The following is a 19,477-nucleotide window of genomic DNA, read 5'->3' on the forward strand; positions in this document are numbered from 1 at the left end:
TTGCTTTTCTTTTTCCTTTTTTCTTTCTCTTCTCTTCTCTTCTCTTCTCTTCTCTTCTCTTCTCTTCTCTTCTCTTCTCTTCTCTTCTCTTCTCTTCTCTTCTCTTCTCTTCTCTTCTTTTTACTATATCTTTTCCTTTCTTTCTTTTCCCCCTTTTCCTTTATTTTCATTTTTCTCCCTTCCCCCCCCCCTCCCACATTTACTCCAACCTCCCCAGAGCAGTTTCCTCCCATTTCAAATTCCCCAAAATTCTGGAAGACACCTTCCTTGGAGATGATGCTGATCTTTGGGGCATCAGATTTAGGGAACACCTGTGAAACCTTTCCATAACCAGGACAGAAATTTTGGGATCCGATCCCACTTTTTGGCAACCAGTCCCACCCCTTTCCATCCCCATTAAAGCACATTTTTAACCCCAAAAGGGACTTTTTGTTCTTCCCCCATCACCACCCTGGTGTCAAATTCCCCAATCCCAGGACTCGGGTCTCCTTTTTCCCCTTCGGGAATGGCTTTGGAATGGGAACACAACTCCTCAAGCACATCCTAAACCATCTCTTCCTGGGATTTCTGCCCTGAAAGTGGACGCACAGGGAATTCTGCAGCCGCCGGGCCACTCCTCTCCCTCCTGCTCCAGCTCTTGGCACCCAAAGTTCCCTTTGTTTGTACCTTTCCAGGCCTGTGACAATGAGCGCGGGGCCGTCCAGGGGTTACTGTGACACTCCGAGGAAAAAGCCTTGGCTTTTGTTTCCCAGAGGTTCTTGGGTTGCTTTTATCTCCAACAAATATCCATAAATCCTGCCCCGTGCCCGGGGCCGTCTGGCGGATGCAGCCACAGGATCAAATCCTGCCTCAGCTCCTGCTCAGCATCATTTTAATCCCAGGAATGTGTGTCCTGCAGGATTTGGGGCTTGTAATTAATTAGGAGCCAGACTTGGATCATCCAGGAGTTTTTCTGCAGGTTGCCAAAAGCGTGGCACGTTCTCTGCTGGAGTTTCTGACTCCGTGCTTTTGTTCCCTGCAAATTCCAAGTCCCCAAGATGGTTTGGATCTGCCAAGAAGGGAACAGGTTCAGATAAATTCAGGACTTTCTCTGCAAGAGGGGGTTTGTGGAGGGGGAAAGAGGCTGGCCATGCTACCAGGCAGACCTGGAGTGAGTGGGAATGTTAAATCCTCCTCTTTTACCATGGAATGGGTGGGTGGGGAAAGGATCTTCAAGAACCTGGTTCCACCCCATTCCTCACCTTCCCCATCCCAGTGTGCTCCAAGCCCTGTTCAGCCTGGCCTAGGACACTTCCACTTTGGGAAAACGTTTCCAGGAGCTAGGAAGGGGGTGGAGAATTCCTGAGGGAGCTGGGAAAGGGGCTGGAGAATTCCTGAGGGAGCTGGGAAAGGGGCTGGAGAATTCCTGAGGGAGCTGGGAAGGGGCTCAGCCTGGAGAAAAGGAGGATCCTGAGGGATCTTTTCCCTCTCTGCACAATTCCCTGACAGGAGGGGACAGCCAGGGGGAATTTGGGATCTGCTGCCAGGAACAGGGACAGGAGAAGAGGGAACGGCCTCAGGGGTGGCTCGGGGTGGAAATTTGGGAATTTCTCCATGGAAAGGGTGCTCAGGGATTGGGATTGCCCAGGGAGGTTTGGGGTGCCCATCCCTGGGGGATTTCAGATCCCTGTGGATGTGGCACTTGGGGACACGGGGCAGTGGTGTCCTTGTCACCCACCCTTCCCAAATGCCCATCTCCTGGCATGTCCCTGGGACCATCCAAGATACTCTCGCCTCTTCCAAGGATTTATTTTATATTCCAGTTTATATTTGTTCCCCTGTTCCACCCTTCCCAGGCAACACTCTGGTGGCTCCTCCTTCACCCCCAGCACCCCAAGGACCTTCAGGCCACCTCCAACAGATCCTGCTGCCTGAACCCCCTGCCCCTAATGAACAATCAAGAGTCTTTAATTAGCAAAAACACATTTCTGGAAGCAGAAAAGGGTCAGGGAGCCACCAGACCACCCGCGGGTTCCCGCATCCCGCAGGTGTTTGTTTGACTCCTTGGAGCAAGGAGACCCAATCCTTTTGTTTCCAATAAAAAAAACCCCACGGAGAAGCAGTTCCAGGGCTGAGGCTGCCTCCTGCAAAGCCGGGCCGGGGCTCTGCCATGCGCTTTGTGTTTACAGTGGAGCTTAAAGAAATAAGCATCGGTTACATAGGGGGGAAAAATGAGAACGCTCTCAAATTGGACCCCAGGGCAAGGCTGGCTGAGAACAATGGATCTGCTAAACAAAAACCTCCCAGGGAAAGGGAGGAAGTTATCAGGAAAAGCAGGGATGTATTAGTTTAGTTTCTTTGAAAAAAAAAAAAAAAAAGAGGGGAAAAAAATAAAAAAAAAAAAGAGGGAGGCATTCCAAGCACTTGAACTTGAGCGGATCCATTTCACCGCCCAGACGTTCTCCCCTGGCGCGGCCGAGTGACCCCGGCCGGCGTCGGTGAGCACGGAGTTCTCCCGTTCCCTCCGTGGCAGCTGGGACAGCAGGAGGAGGAGGAGGAGGAGGAGGCAGCCACTGCTGCCTCCCGTCACGCGTCCGTCCTGGAAAAGAGACGGGAGGACGGCCGGGATGCGGCGCTCGGTGGGAAGAGGGCAGCCAGAGTTTAGGAGGCCACGGCCTGCGGACAGTTTCCTGCTGGGCAAAGGGACCCACAAGCTTCTGGAGCACCGTGTCCCGCTACATTCCTGCTCTTTCCTGAGTTTTTTTGGGTGGGAAGTGATGCAAGCCTTCCGTGGTTCATCCCATGGTTGCTCCCGTGGGATTTGCCACGGGTTCCGTGCACAGGGAACAGCACAGGAGCTGCTGTTTCATCTCCTGCCTATTCCCAGCTTTTCCATGTCCAGCCTGCCCTGGTGATCGCTTCCCAGTGCTTCCATCGGTCCCCAGCCCCAGGAGGGCGGGAGGAAGCGCTGATAATCCTCATTAAATGTATAAATTTATGGCCCCGTGGTGCTGCAATGTTTAATCAGGGCTCCGTGACTGTGCCGTGCTCCGGGTACAAGTTCAGTGCAAGGTGAATCTTGGCTGAGATAATCTGGAAGTTCAGCCGGAGGTGAAGGCAGCGGCGGCTCCTCACAGCCCGCCTGGGGTGAGCAAGAGGTCACCTCCTCATTTTTTTTCTCCCTTTTTTGTTTTTTTTTAGCCCCTTTTTTAACGTGTAAACACAAGGAAAAAAAAAATATGCGAGATCGCAGAGGATTTGGCATCAGCTGAGCAGCGACAGGAAAAGAGAAGCGTGGAGGGCTTGGCCCCGTGGGGATCGGGGAGGTGATGCCGGTGGTTTTTGGGGATATCAGGAGAGGTTTGGTTCAAGTATCACAGTCCTCACGGGGTTTTGGCGCCAAGGAGAGGAGGAATCTTCAAGATTTGCCGCTCATCCGTCCCCACTCCCTGCTGCTGGTGGGATCCCTCAAAGGGAAAATTCCCTTGCTGTGGGGGTCTGGCTGTCCCAGCCCGGTGCTGGTGGCACTGGCTGGGCTCAGGCTGTCCCTAAAAGTGTCTCGGTGTTACCTGCTCCCTGCAGGTGCCTGGGCTTGCTGCTGATGGGCAGCACTGACCCCTCCTGGCCCCAAACCTCCAGGCTGCTCCGTCCATGAGTTGGGATTGTTCTCTCCTGCAAAAGTGGCATTAAAGTAATTTCCCTCCCCCCCTTTTTGGGATGATTTTTTTTTTTCCAAGTTGGGAGGTGTTTCCTATAGGTTCATTTGGAGAACTTCTGGTTTCTCCCTTCTGAACCCCCTTTCCTGTTTTGGGGGGTTTTAGGCTTTTTTTATGTGCTCATGGTCATTCTTCCCTGACTGAAGGACCCTCTGCCGCTGAAATATTGGGATTTCCCACATTACTTCCTAATGTTTTCTTTGGAGCCACTGATTTGGACGTGTGGGTCAGGCAGGGAAGCCCAGAAGGCTGTGAGCACCTGGAATGCAGCAGCAGAAAAGGAATTCCCAATTAATGGGATGCCTAAGCACGGAGCCATCAACTCCCAACCACGGAACTTTTCCAAAATCCACCTTCTCCTCCCCGAAACACCTTCAAAACCGCCTCCAAGGATAATTATCGACACCCTGAGGTTTTTCCAAACATCGCATCCCGAATTTCTCCCCTACGGTGTTGGATGCTGATCCCAGAGGGTTTATCCGTCTCCATCCTGTGCAGTTCCTCCAGAACCCGATCCGGGGGATGCTGCTCCAGGAGCCATCTTTGCGTGGGGAATGAATCCCCCTTTGTGGCGGTTCAATGGAAAAGCCAAGCGTTATTCAATAGTGGAATTCCCTGCGGAACGCTCTTCCGAGGCTCTTTCATTCCTCCTGGCTCCCGCCCAGTATTGTCCCTGTGTCTGAGGGGTCCGGAGGGTGGGAATCCACACCCAGCCTTCCCTGCAAACTCCTGAACCTGCCTGGAGAACGGGATGAGTCCAAGGGATTATTTTTAGGAGTATAAATTGGCCGCAAAATCCAGCGGGGTCTGCTTTGCTTCTGTTCCCATGGCCGTTCAGAAAATTCCCCTCTGTCTGGGTGTTATCACTGGGAACGCTGAAATCCCGGGGGGTTTTGCACCAAATCGTTTTCAGGCCTTGCTCTTTATTATTTTCCGAGGGCTGTGCCGTGGGTGAGAGAAACTCGGGATTTCCCTAGAATTTAGCAGAGCTTTCCCTGCGGGCGAAGATCCAGTGGGTGACTAAAGCCAGGCCTAGAGAGCAGCTCTGGGGGGACTTTCCAGGGTTGTCACCCCACACGTGGTGCTGATGCTCAGCGTCCCCACTGGACAGCCTTTTCCAGGAAGGAATTTTCCCAGTATCCAACCTGGCACAGCTTAAGGCTGTTCCCTCTCCTCCTCTCCCTGTTTCCTGGGATAAGATCCCAAATCCTCCTCCCCGGCCGTCCCCTCCTGTCAGGGAGTTGTGCAGAGCAAGAAGATTCCTCCTGATCCCTGTTTTCTCCAGGCTGAGCCCCTTTCCCATCTCCTTCAGACACTCCTGCTGCTCAGAAGCACAATTTTTTCTGAGGTAAAATCATGCGAAGTTTTTAACAAGACCCTTGGAAGAAATTCTTTTGGGAAGAGAAGAAAAGTCAAGCCCGTGTAATTCCAGCATGGCTTTGAAGCAGGTGGAAAGCCAGAGGTGGAAAGCCAGAGGTTTTCCTCCTAATAAACGATGAATGTTTGCAGCTGGAAAATGAGGGGATCTCTCTGTACAAAAATGCTTTGTGGAGCCCTTTCCCTGGAAATCTGGGCTATCAGGAATACAAGAGCTATAAACAGGCAATAATGTGAAGCTGAAAATAATCCAGACTGGACAGATTTGGGTTTTGTTGGTCTCAAACCTCTCTCAGTTACAAACTGTCCCAGCTGCCATAAATCCTTCCAGATTCCTCTCCTGTTCTGTTTTTTTTTGTTTGTTTGTTTGTTTGTTTGTTTTGGGGTTTTTGGGGTTTTTTTTTATTTTTTTTTTTCCAGGAAGTGACTTTTACAGATATAAAGAGGGGGAAAAAAAAGAAAAAAAAAAAACAACACCTAAATTACTGCTTTTAACTTGCAAGGTCAGCCCAGTTAAATGTGAGGTGAGGAGCCTGGAATTGGTTCTCCTCTCTCCAGGAGGATATCCCTGGGTGGGACATCCCAGGAGACCTGGAGGAGTCACTTGGGGCTGTTGTGTCTCACAGAGAGGTCCAGGCAGGACTCCGGGATCTGTAGTAATTCCCAGAAATCCAGGTAATTAGGAGAGCACCTAAATTAAGATTTTCCTTCCTTGTGCTCCGTGTGTGGATCCCTTTCCTCATCCATCACCAATTCCCTGAGGGTGTTCTCCAACCCCTCACCCAAAGCACACCCAATTCCCAGAGCAAATCCTCCTTTCCAGTGAAACCAGTCACAAATCCCCTCCTGTTTTCACTTAGGCCACGATTTCCCCTCCGTGCCTTTCACAATTCAACAACAAACATCATGTTCCAATTCCCGATGCCTTTTCTTTTTGGGAATGCTATTGTCCAAACCCCACGTCTTCCCAGGGGTTGGAATATTTCTTTCTCTTTCAGTATTCCTTTCCCACGAGGCGTAATTGAAACCTCCCTAAAATATATTATTTCGACCGTGCGTGTCCATGGCTGCTGCTGCTGGAAGCCCCTTGGGTTTTTGTAATCCGTAACAATTCCCTGCTGGATGGTGGAAGGGGCTGCTCCTTCAGTGGTGGGATGGGTTGTGGACATGGACAAACTGGGAATTGCCACTGGTTTTCCCTAGTTTTGTGTCTTTCGTGGAAGTCTCCAGCAGGACTGGGTCTGGCCACTATTCTCTGATCCTACTGGAGAATCTCGTGCCGACCTCCAGGTGACACAACTTTCCTGAGGAGCTGGGGTGTTCAGTCAGGGGAAGGAGCTTTTTAAAGGGAATTTCTCCCAAGGTTTAGAAGCTCAGGGTGTGATCTTGTACAAATCCCTGCTGGTTTGTGGAAGGAGTTGGGTCAAAGGTTGTTCAATTCCAGGTACAGAAAAAAACCCCATGAGGAGGAACATCAGACTGTGCTTGTGAGGATAAAGAGGGATAATGGAGCTTTTGAGAGCTTTTTTCACCTTGGAGCTGAAAATATTCCCTCCTTCTTCCATGGAAAACCAGAGTGGGCACTCAGGGATGTGACCCAGCTCGTGGATGTGGCCCTCAGCAGGGTTCAGGGCAGGAATGCTGATTCCAGCTGGGAAAACACCAAACCCAACTCAATTTGTGCTTTTCCATGCCCTGGGGACACGAAACTCACCACAAAAGCTTGGCCATAACCACATGGCATCACCGTCACCCCTTCAGGGATCTGAGTGTCCCCAAAATCCCACCACAGGGAAGAGCTTGCCCCGCCTCGACCCAGCTGGGTGTGCTTGGAGAAACAAGGAGTGAATTCCCAAATTCAGGCTTTTGTTGAAGGAAAGGTCGATGGGGAGTTCTTTATGGAACGTTTCCCACCAACGCTGGCAGCATCTCATCTGCTGGGGTGGTGCTGGCAGAGGAAAGTCCATCTCCAGTCCATCGTGGTGGAATCCAAATCCATCCAATCCCACTGAAGTCATCTTGGTGCTCTGCTGTGTCCCTGAGAAGAAATCTGGTGGTGGATCAGAGGGAAGTTGGGTTTTTTTTGGGATGGAATCACAGAGCCACCCTGGTCAGGAGGGACCTTGAGAGCCCACCTGGTCCAACCCGGTGTGGGGAAGGAATGGATGGAAGTAGCCCTGTCCTGTGCATCCCAAAAACCTCCAGCAGCAGGGTCTCCACCACATCCATGGGGAAGTTGTCCCAGTGGAAGGAATTTCTTTCCTGTGTGAAGATCAAACCTTTTCTGTGGCACCTTGGAGCCTTTGCTCCTTGTCTTCTCCACGTGGTTCCGACATCCTCCTCCTTCTCCTTCTCCTCCTCCTCCTCCTGGTATCCAGCCCTAAAGGACTGGAAAACCATGATGAGGGGGATGTCTCCTATGCAACCAAATCCCATCCCTTTTCCTGGGAAAACTGGTGCATTCCCATGGGAACCTCCTGCAGGTTTTGGTGCAATTCCCTGTTGGGGGATTCTGCACCAGATGAGGCAGTCACAGCCTCATCCCTGGAAGTGTCCAAAGCCAGGTTGGACATTGGGGCTTGGAGCAGCCTAGGACAGTGAGAAATGTCCGTGCCCATGGGGTTGGATCTGGCTGGGCTTTGAGATCCCTTCCAAACTGTTCCACGATTCCATGACTGTGACACGGGTGCGAGCGTGCAAACGCCACTGGTGGCTTTGATCAGCTTCCAGGAGCTCTGGCAGGGCTTGCAGACCGTGTTTGGAATCGGTTTGGATTCACATTCCAGCGCTCCTGGCTTGGCCGGGAGGATTCAATCCAGATTCCGCGCTGTCGTCAGACAGAACAAACTGTCCCTGCTCCCCTTCCATCTGGAGGGGGATGTGGAGTCCGACCATGGCCTGGCTTCCTCCTGCAGAGACCTTCCAGCCATCCTCACCCTGTGCTTGAGGTGAGGGGCTTAAAAATCTCTCTGCTTGGATAAAAAGGAAATTTTGGAAGAGTTTGAGGTGGTGACGTTGCAAGAGGGGGGGTGAAAAGGAAGTGGTTTTGAGGTAGAGCTGGTGGTTGGATTTGATGATGTGAAAGGTCTTTTCCAGTTTAAATGATTCCGTGATTCCATGAATCACAGGGAGATGGGGGAAAAGTTCTTCCCAGGGGAACCTGGGCCAGGGCTGGGAACTCGCTCCCAGTTTAATTCTTTCATTCCAGCATTTCCTTCTTTTGAATTCTACACTTCAATTTGAATACAAGCTCGTGTATGTGTATAAAACCAATTTTGGTACTTTTTAATATCCTTTTTCTGGCATTTTATTTAAACCATCCTTCACTTCTCCAGTTTTATAAAGCTGTGCCTGCACTTCTCCCTGCTCCTGCTCAAGGTGTTCCCAGAACCCTGGGAAGCTGCAGATCCCCAGGCCTGAGCGCATCTGCAACTTCCTGATCTTATCCCACTCCCACATCATCGTGGTGAAAGCTCCTCTTAATTTTTCCCTTCTCTTTTTTCACTTTTTCCTCCTCTCCTTCTCCTTTCCCTCCTCTCCTTCTCCTTTCCCTCCTCTCCTTCTCCTTCCCCCCGCTCAGTGGACATGCTGTCGAGTTTGATTTATGGCTATGAACGGGAGACTCCAGTTTAAAGAATTAATGGCATTTGCATATTTGATTTGGAAACTCCCCCAGCAGCCCTGCGCCGCCGGCTTTTTCCCTTTTCCCTTTCTTCCCCTTTCCCCTCAGCCTGTTCAGATTTAGCAGCAGAGGTGAAAAGTTGAAGCAGTAAAACCAATAAAACCACATTTATGTGACAGATAAATCGTCTGGAGGCAGCTCTCCCTGAGCCTTCGGGTTTCCTCCTGCAGGACCTCTCCCCTCTGGAGCACAACCCGCAGCCGGGCCGGCAGCGCCGGCAGCCGGGGCCAAAAGTGCTGGCCCCAGCCGTCCTCAGACCTGCTGAGCCAAAAAAGATGGATGTGGGCAAAGAGCTGGAAAATACACAGCCCATCCGTCACTGTCGGGAGCCACCCGGGGGTGGTCTGGCTCCGTGAGAGCTCCGGGAAGGTCCAGGCTGAGGTGGGAGCGTTGGGAGTGGTGGAATCAGTGAGGTTGGAAAAGCGCTTGGAGATCGAGTCCAGCTTTTCTTCAGTGCTGCCAAAGCCACCACGGAGCCATGTCCCCAAGTGCCACATCCTCCAGCTTCTTCCAGGGGTAGGGACTCCATCAGATTGGACAGCCCTTTCCAGGAAGGAATCCCCCAGTTTCCACCCTGAGCTGCCCCTGAGGCCGTTCCCTCTGCTCCTGTCCCTGTTCCTGGGAGCAGATCCCAAATCCCCCCTGGCTGTCCCCTCCTGTCAGGGAATTGTGCAGAGCCACAAGGTCCCTCCTGAGCCTCCTTTTCTCCAGGCTGAGCCCTTTCCCAGCTCCCTCAGGAATTCTCCAGCCCTTTCCCAGATCCCTCAGGAATTCTCCATCCCCTTCCCAGTTCCATTCCCTTCCCTGGACAAGCTCCAGCCCCCAGGATTTGAGGCTGTGGCCTCACCAGTGGCAGCACAGGGGACAGGCACTGCCCTGGTCCTGCTGCCCCCCCAGTGCTGGCCCAGCCCAGGTGTTCTTGGCTTTCTTGGCCACCTGGGCACACCTGGACTCGTGTAGAGCTGTTGTTGATGGTTCCAGGTCACTGGAGTTTCTCAGCCATTCCCTGTGTCCTGTCCCTCCATGCCTTGTCCCGAGTCCCTCTCCAGCTCTCCTGGAGTCCTTTCAGGGACTCTGAGGGTTCCCTGGAGCCTTCCCTTCTCCAGGGGAACATTCCCAGCTCTCCCAGAGCAGAGGGGCTCCATCCTTGGGAGCAGCTCCGTGTCCCTCTGAGCTCCTGCCCTGATCCCAAACCTCTGCCAGAACAACTCCCAGCGTTCTAATTCCATCTTCTCCAAACCCCTTCCTAATTCTCACCTTTTCATTTCCTTTCTTCCTTCACCCCTTTCCTCCTGGCTCTCTATTCCCCCTCCCCACGAACGGCTACCTGTCCCCTGGACGCTCCGGCCGCGCATTTTCCATGGCAAGAACTCGGCTCAGGCTTTGTTTGGGATTTGCCCGAGGCACGTTCAGCCTCCCGGGGGCCACCAGCAAGAGGCCTTTGGTGCGTTGTGGGGGTTCCCTTTGAGCCTGTACAACCATGAACTCCTCCCAGCAGCCGCCAAACCCCACGGAAGTGTTTTGGCCCCCGGCGCTCAGCCTGAAAAGCGCCTGTGAAATCATATTTAAAGTTGTCTCTCTTGAAGGTGCCCCCTTGGAAAAACCTCTTGCCAATGATGTTCAGCTCGGGTTTGTAGTTCAACACAAAGGCCCCGCCGGACAAAACCGAGCGGGACCCGGGCTGGAAAAGCCCTCTTAGGTCCCGGCTAATCCGTCCCCCCCGCCAGCCTGGGGGATTGTTCCCAACAGCTTGTTTTCCTTGCCCTGACCTACATAGTCAAAAAGAATCTTGTTGCACATTTTTGTTTTGTATCTGGAGGTCTTGGAGGAGCTAAATCCCCTTCTTGGCGGGGCAGGATGCGTTGTTAAACAGCGCCGGGGCCTCCAGGAAAACCATGGAGACGCGGGGACAATGAGGTCTCTATGGGCCCCGCTTGGCCGCGAGACGGGCCTGGCCTCTCCCAGCTCCGGCGGTGGGCGCCGGGAAGCGCTGAGCGGGCGATGAAGACGTCCACGCGCTTGGCAGCCTGTCCCCAAATAGAGTGGTCACAGCGGCGCTCCAAGACGGGGTCTTTGGGAAGGGGGGGGGGAAGAACGGCAGGAGCTCTTAATTAACCTGCTGTGGATGGGGCAGAGGTGAAGGCGGCCATCCCGGGAATCCTGGGCTGTGACACTGTGGGTGGGTGGAGAGGCTGAGTCCTTGTTGAGGTGAGGAGATCCACGTGTGGGGAGGGCATGGAAGTGCCTGGTTTTTAAGGAAAATAAGGATGGGAACAGCGTGGGACGAGGGCATTTTGGGAATTTGGACTGTGCCCTCATGGTTGGGTGGAAAAGCCAAGTCCCCATCGAAGTGAGGATATCCACGTTTGGGCAGGGCATGGAAGTGCCTGGATTTTAAGGAAAACAAAGTTGGGAATGATGTGGGAAGAGGGTATTGGACTGTGCCCTCATGGGTGGGTGGAGAAGCCTAGTCCCCGTCAATTTGACAACATCCATGTTTGTGGAGGACATGAGAGCATCTGTTTTTTGGGGAAAATAAGGATTGGAATGATGTGGGAAGAGGGAATTGGACTCTGCCCTCATGGGTGGGTGGAGAAGCCGAGTTCTCGATGAGGTGAGGAGATCCACGTGTGAGGAGGACATGGAAGTGCCTGGTTTTGGGGGAAAATAAGGATGAGAACAGCATGGGAAGAGGGCATTTAGGGAAAGTGGACTGTGTCTCCATGGGTGGGTGGAGAAGTGAGGACATCCACATTTGGGGAGGGCATGGGAGTACCTGGTTTTTAAGGAAAATAAAGATGAGAACAGCGTGGGAAGAGGGCATTTAGGGAATTTGGACTGTTCCCTCATGGGTGGGTGGAGAATTCAAGCCCTCATTGAGGTGAGGAGATCCACGTGTGGGGAGGGCATGGAAACACCTGTTTTTTGGGGAGAAATAAGGATTGGAATGATGTGGGAAGAGGGTATTGGACTGTGCCCTCATGGGTGGGTGCAGAAGCCAAGCCCTCATTGAGGTGAGGAGATCCATTTTTGGGGAGGGCATGGCAGCTCCCGGTTTTTGGGGAAAATAAGGATGAGAACGATGTGGGAAGAGGGCATTTGGGCAACCTGTGCTGTCATTTGCCCTTCCCTCACCTGGCTGGGAGGAGTGGGGTCATTTGTGGACACGAAGGGATGCAGGTGGGAATTTTGGCAGCCTGGAGCGGGGACGGTCACGGATGGCCGAGTTAATCCCTTCTCCTTGCCTTGCTGCCAAAGCCTGGTGGTTTCTCTCACCAACGTCTGGAAAGCACCTGGGACTCCCATCTCTCACCCGGAATAACCCCCTGAGCTCCTCGGGGAACTCTGGGCACTGGAGGCACTTCCAGAGCCCTTGGAGGGTGTTGGGATGGAACAAAGGTGATGAGAAATCCCTGGGGAATGGTTGGAATGATGCTGGGGGGCTTTTTCTGGGGCAGAATAAGTTTTTTGGTGGCTTTGACCCCAAAAGTTTCCTCCTGCCGTAGCTGAGAGCATCGGGGCGCTGGGGTTATTTGTCACCTGCATCCTCAAGGTGTCCAACCCTCAAATCCCCAAAAAATAGGGATCACAGAGCAGGAATGCTCAGTGGCTAAATTAACACGGCCCCTGCAGTAATTGACATTAAACATTCCTAAATAATAATAATAATAATGACATGCAATCAAGTTAATGATGAAATGCTAACAGAACAATATTTAATTAATAAAGCCCGCATTCTTTTTTTTTTTTTTTTTTTTTTAAATGGATGACTCCACCTTTTCCAGCTTCCAGGGGAACACCTTCTCCCTTCTCCATCTTTTCCAAACCCCGTTTGTTTTTCCTTTCCAGCTCCTGGATCTGTTCATCCTGTGGGATTGGTCGACGTATTTGGCCGACTACGGACAGCCCACGTGCAAATACCTTCGCGTGAACCCCACCACGGCCCTCGTCCTGCTGGAAAAGTGAGCTCGGCTCCCGAATCCTCCCGGGAGAATTCCCAGAATTCCCACCCCCACCTTTGCTCTAGCAGCTCTTCCCATCCCTGTGAGCAGAGATCTCAGCCCTGGGTGGACATTGGGAGCTCAGATGGAAAAATCCCATTTTATCCCCTTGGCCCGAATCCCACATTATCCAAATTCAATGGTTCGGCCGCGGGTACTTTTTTTTTATTTTTTTTTTTTTTCTTTAATTGTCTCTGGGGCAGAGTTTTCCTTGTCCTAGCAGAAAATGTCGCTGTAAAGATGAACCTCCAGCTCCAAAATCCTTCCGAATTTTTCAAACAGGCAATGCCACGAAGAGCTTTTGGTTGTGAAGTTGGATCACGTTGTTGTAGGTTCCCTTCCACCTGACAAAATTTGATTTCGTTCTGTCCTATTTCTGTATTTCGGTTTATTTTTGTTTCTACACTTCTGTTTTTATTTTTATTCCTGTATTTTGAATTTTATTTATTTATGCATTTCTGTATTTCTGTTTATATTTATTTCTATATTTCTGTGTCTATGTATTTCTTTTAAAATTTATTTCTATTTTTATTTTTTTTATTTATTTCTATATTTCTATTTCTATTTATTTATTTTAAAATTTATTTCTACTCCTATATTTTTATTTATATTTATTTTTATATTTCTATTTATTTCTATTTTTACTTCTATTTCTATATTTTAATTTCTATTTCTGTATTTTATTTCCTATTAATTTGTTCCTGTATTTCTATTTCTATATTTTATTTCCTATTTATGTTTCTGTGTCTTTATTTCTATATTTCTATATATCTGTATTTCTGTATTTCTATATTTTACTTCCTATTTATTTCTACATTTCTGTTTATTTCTATTCCTAGATTTTACTTCCTATTTAATTCTGTTTCTGCATTTCTATTTCTATATTTTATTTCTGTTTCTGTACTTTCTATATTTTTACATTTCTATATGTCTATATTTCTATTTCTGTATTTTATTTCTGTTTCTGTACTTTAATTTCTGTATTTCTATATTATTTCCATATTTATATATTATATCACTATTTCTATATTTCTATACCTCTGTATTTCTATATTTCTATTATTTCTGTATCATTTCTCTATTATTTCCCTATTATTTCTCTATTATTTCTATATCATTTCTCTATAATTTCTATATTATTTCTATATCATTTCTCTATTATTTCTCTATAATTTCTATATTATTTCTATATCATTTCTCTATTATTTCTCTATAATTTCTATATTATTTCTATATCATTTCTCTATTATTTCTCTATAATTTCTATATTATTTCTATATCATCTCTATATCATTTCTATATCATTTCTCTATTATTTCTCTATAATTTCTCTATTATTTCTATATAATTTCTCTGTTATTTCTCTATAATTTCTATATTATTTCTATATCATTTCTCTATTATTTCTCTATAATTTCTATATTATTTCTATATAATTTCTATATCATTTCTCTATTATTTCTATATCATCTCTATATCATTTCTATATCATTTCTATACCACCCCTATATCATCTCTCTATTATTTCTCTATGATTTCTCTATTATTCCTCTATTATCTCTACATTTCCATTCCACTTACTCCCATTTCTGTATTTTGACCTTGCAGGAGCCTCTGGTCTCCCTCAATCCAATCCTTTGAGCGTTGTAGTTCAAATGCTCCGCACGGCTCCATCCCAGATCCTGGAGCCGTGCCGGGAACAGCGCCCGGGGGCTCCGGGCTGGTTCCCGGGGGGCTGTGCCAGTGCTGGGCCGGGAACGCTGCGGGATTTTGCCCGGGAAAAGTGGGATTTGCTGTGCCTGTGGTGGGTCTCCCTGATGATCTCCGCTGGTCCAGCTCCAAGCTGGCTTGGGAAGGATCCACTCCTGCTCCCTGCAGACCTCCCAGGTCGTTTTCCAGCTCTTGGGATTGAGAGCGAGCCAAAAAAATAAGTGGGAATTTAGAGTTTTCAGTGCCGGGGTCCTGCATGGAGGAGCGGGGCAGGAGGGAATGCTGGTGGAGTCATGGAATGGTTTGGGTGGGAAGGGACCTTAAATCCCATCCCCATCCATGGGCAGGGACACCTCCCACCATCCCAGGCTATTTCAAGCCCCAGTGTCCAACCTGGCCCTGGGCACTTCCAGGGATTCAGGGACCTTGAATGCTCTTCTGGAAGTGTGGCCCCAATCCTAAACTCGTCACCTCCTCCTCGAGGAGAAAGAGAGACCCCAAATCACCCCAAACTGCTCCTCATGGCCTGATTCCACGGCCAATCCAACCAAACCCAGGAAGTGTCCAAGGTTGGACACTGGGGCTTGGAGCACCCTGGCACCGTGGGAAGTGCCCATGGCAGGAACTGGCTGAGCTTCCAACCCAAATTATTCCCTGATTCTCCCAGTCACCTTGGGGGTTTTTTTTGTGAACTTTGGGGTTCCCTGTGTGCCATCGTGGTCCAGGGAAGCTCCAGCTCCTCTCCACCAGGGGAGAAGAACGGATGTCACAGGACCTCGGGACACACGGAGGGTTCCAGGGAGGGACACAGGGTGGGTTTTAAGTACTGCCACACCTCGTGGTGTTATTTTTATACTGCTATTGCCTGGGTTGGGTTATCTGTGGGTTATTCCATGGGTCAGGGATGGACATGGAAATGCCAGGGGAATGGTTGGGTTTGGTGACCTTGTGGAGGGCTTTTCCAGCTGGAATAATTCTGTGATACGCAGTGAATTCGTGACCCAACAGCCAAGATGTGGAAGTGAGAGATTTATTCAGAGCAAACCGGGAAATGCTGAATTAAAGGGCCACCCAAAATCCGGGAGCTTGGCCATGAAGCATCTGGAATAGCCAGGGAATTGAGGCAGACAGGGAGCTGGGATCATGGCAGAGGCTGGGAAGGGACAGCAGGAGAGCAGCTCCACGCTCAGTGGTGGCAAAACGTCACCAAACCCCAGCCTGGCTCATTTAATAAAGTCAAAAAATCATGGAATGGTTTGGGTTGGAAGGAAACTTAAGGATCATCCCATTCCCACCCCATCCATGGGCAAGGACACCTCCCACTGTCCTGAGTGGATCCAACCTGGCCTTGGGCACTGCCAGGGATCCTGGGGCAGCCCCAGCAAATCTGGGAATTGCAGCCCAGGCAGGAATTCCTTCCCAAGATCCCAGCCCAATGTCCCCTTTCCCAGTGGAAGCCATTCCCTGTGTCCTGTCCCTCCCTGCCTTGTCCCCAGTCCCTCTCCAGCTCTCCTGGAGCCCTGCAAGGGACTCTGAGCATTCCCTGGAATTTTCCCTTCTCCAGGGGACCATTCCCAGGTCTCCCAGAGCACAGCAGAGAGGCTCCAGAATCCTGGAATGGGTTGAAATCCCATCCCCTTAAATCCCATTCCCACCCCATCCATGGGCAGGGACACTTCCCACCATCCCAAGGCTGCTCCAAGCCCCAGTATCCAACTTCCATGGATCCCATCTGAGGGGTCTCCATCCATCCCCCACAAGCTCTCCCGAGCCTCCTCACTCCGGTCACATTCCCACCGGGAATTCCAGGGGGTGCCGGGCTCAGCCTGTAACCTGTTCTCCCGCTGGTTTATCTGTGTCCCTTATCACCGCGCTGTGTCCGCCTCTCCCAGGATATCCCGGCTCTAATTTTGCGCTCTCTCGGGCTTTTCACCCTCACCTGGCTGGGCCCCGATTGTGCAGCTCTCAATGGAGCCCGAAACGCTGGAAATGCAAAATACCTCCGGAGCGGGGCCCTGCGCAACCCGATCCTCCCAAATGCACTAATTAGAGCTAAAAGAGGAGCTTTTACCCCGCTGCTTTCTTCCCCTCCCGGATTAATTGAGACAAAGCTGGGCTCTCTCCGAGGTGGTGTTTGTTGACAGGGGTGGGGAACAGCGCCGAGATCGCCTTTCCCTTCCTTTCACTCCTAATCCTGGGACCGGCTTCCAAACCCTCCTTATCCCAAGGTTCTGCTTGGGGGAAAAGAAAATGGGGAGCTGCATCCGAAATCCTGCAGGATTTTGTGTCCTGGATCGCAATTAATGAATAATTATTGATTATTATGCTCAAGTTCTGCTCAGGGAGAAAAATCCACAGCCCATCCCAAATCCTGCAAGATTTTGTGTCCTGGATCGTAATTAATTAGTAATAGTTGATAACACAGTGCTTGCACCTTCGCGTGGTGTCTGGAAATTCCAGCAGCTCCCAGATTCCCCAGATCCACCTCTGTGGGTTCGTTGTGGGATCAGGGCTCCAGCTGCAATCACTTTCCATCCTGATCCAGAGGTTCATCCATCTGGCTCCTTCCCAACCATCCCAAGGCACCCCAAGATTTTCCTGCATGGAATGTGTGCTGCTTCCGGAACATTCCATGCTCCCCTGCAGGTTCCACGGGATGGGAGGTGGCCCTGGAGGTGCTGGGATGGAAAAGCTCTGAGTTCCTGGTGTGTGGAAGAGTTTTCCAAAGGTCCAGGTCGACTTCCAGCACCTTTGATGTGCCTTTGGAATCTGGGAGAGCTCCCAGCTCTCCTGGGGAATGACTTAGAGACCTCCTGGAGCTGTTTGGAGCTCCAGGGCAGGATAATTATCCCCAAATCCATGATAGCAAGACCTGGCCCACTCCAAACTCGGCTTCCTGTTGGCACAATCACTCCCTAGTTCTCCTGGAGGAGCAGCTGCCAACCTGCTCTGGCTGAAAAAAAAACAGGGAAAACCAAACAAATCCCGATTTTGATGAGTGGAAGTGCTCCAAGCTCCCCTGTTCCTGCTGGGAGAGCAGCTCTATCTCCTGGCTCTGGTAATCCCATTAAATTCCCCTTTGGGATAAAGTTGTTATCCTGGATTCCTGATCCAAGCCTGGTGTTTTCAGGAACATTTCAGATTCCCTGTGGATCTGTCCAGGAGATGGAAGCCTGGAAAACCTTGGATGTTTGTTTGTGTTCTGTGAATCTGGAGAAGTTTGGGATGTGCTCAGTTGACTCCAGACCCTCGGGATGATCCAGTGCCAGCTTCCCAGCACTGTGTCCCTTCAGTGATTCCTTTAGGTCGCCAAAGCCAAAAACTGGGATTGTGGGAAGCATCCAAGGGCCTCACCCCCGCCAGATCTGATTTACCCAGAAAATCTTTTTCAAATTGGGATAATTCGGAAGAGCTCTGCCCCAGCAGGTTGGATTTTGGGAGGTTGTGCCTTAGGGGCCTGCGGGAAGGTTGGTCCTGGTGGGATTATTTTTATTTTTTTTTTCCCAGCACCCTTGGAGCATGTCCTGATCCCTGTTTCCCCCCCCCCCCCCCCCCCAGAAATATGGATCTGGAAATTCAGGAGTAAATGAACCCCCTCCCAGCTTTTCATGTGGGGTTGCATCCCACCTCCTGCCCTGCTGGGCTCTGGATTTATGGAGCCCTCCTGGAGACACCGTGCTCCTTCCAAACAGCTGCGTTCCTCCCTGGAATGGAAATTATTCTCTGTTATATTTAATATTAATTACATACATTTATATTTTTTATTCGTTGGGAAAAATTGGGATAGCAAACGGTGCCCCTTTCCAGGGCAGGGGGGTTGGAAATGGATGGGATTTAAGGTCCCTTCCAACCCAAACATTCTGTGATTCCCGGGAATATTTTATCAAATTTAAATTCACAGCTCCCAACCTTTCCAGCCTCCCCCAAAGCTGCATCTTGTGCGTGAGAGTTTTAAGTTAAAAAAGCTTTAATTCTATGGATTCCGTGCTGGTTTTTAAATTTCCTCCTCAAATTCCGTCACTGCCTCAGAGGGTGACGTGGGGACGGAGAAGTCCCTGTTTGGAAGAGGGAGGATTTCGGATTTCCTCCATTTGGGAATTAGGGAGAGACCCCAAAGCGGCGTCAATTGGGATTGGAAGGGTTTAAAGCCTGGAAAATTCCCTAAAAACTGGTGTAGATGCTGGAAATTCCATGTCCTTCTCTCAGACTGCTGGACATTCCCAATCCCTGTTCCATAACCTGTTTGTGCTCCAAAAACATTTTCAACCAATTCCAGAAAAAAAGAGCGGGAATTGGGGAAACTCCAAATTGGCGTTGATTGGGATTGGAGGGGTTTAAAGCCTGGAAAATTCCCTAAAAATTGGTATAGAGGCTGGAAATTCCATGTCCTTCTCTCAGACTGCTGGACATTCCCAATCCCTGTTCCATAACCTGTTTGTGCTCCGTGCAGGATGCGGGACACCAGCAGGAAAAACAACGTTTTCGCCCAATTCCGGAAAAACGAGCGGGACAAGCAGAAGTTGATCGACACCGTGGCCAAGCAGCTGCGAGGCCTCATCAACAGCCACCACTCCTGAGGGGCTCGGGATCCCCTTCCCGCAGCCAGGACTTCGGGAATTCTGTTGGGAGAGAAGATTTGTATTTTTTTATCCGCCTGGAAATTCGCCGAGCCTCCACGCCCCCCTCCCCCCTCCACGGCAAAATGCTCCTGGTGGGAATAATCCTGGGAAAAGAGGTGCTGGCAGGAGCCTGCTGGATAAACTCCTGTTTTCAGGGGTTTAGGAAGGGATGGGAATTCTTGGAGCCTGGGAGAAGTTCACACCCGGACTGGGGTTGGTTTTGTTTTGTTTTTGGTTGTTTTTTGTTGTGGTTTTTTTTTTTTTTTTTTTGTCAAAGCCAAATTGAAGGGATCATCTTGCCTTCCTTTTGTTAATGTATTCCCCTGGAAAACAGGGAAATCTGGGAAGAGCCGTGGGTTTGGGTTCTCTGGGCAGAGGATCACCCTGAGTGTG

The 19,477-nt window shown here is 50.1% G+C and overlaps 1 protein-coding gene across 1 annotated transcript in view; it reads left to right on the forward strand.

Moving 5' to 3' along the window:
- The window catches only part of EXOC6B (exocyst complex component 6B), a 247,905-nt gene extending 228,863 nt beyond the window's left edge, over positions 1 to 19,042 (forward strand). Inside the window, 2 exon segments of the mRNA XM_062493221.1 lie at positions 12,604 to 12,725; positions 18,916 to 19,042. Coding sequence (XP_062349205.1) covers positions 12,604 to 12,725; positions 18,916 to 19,042 — 249 coding nt within the window.
- The last annotated feature ends 435 nt before the right edge of the window (positions 19,043 to 19,477 follow it).

Source organism: Cinclus cinclus, chromosome 5 (assembly GCF_963662255.1).
Source record: "Cinclus cinclus chromosome 5, bCinCin1.1, whole genome shotgun sequence".
Taxonomy (NCBI): domain Eukaryota; kingdom Metazoa; phylum Chordata; class Aves; order Passeriformes; family Cinclidae; genus Cinclus; species Cinclus cinclus.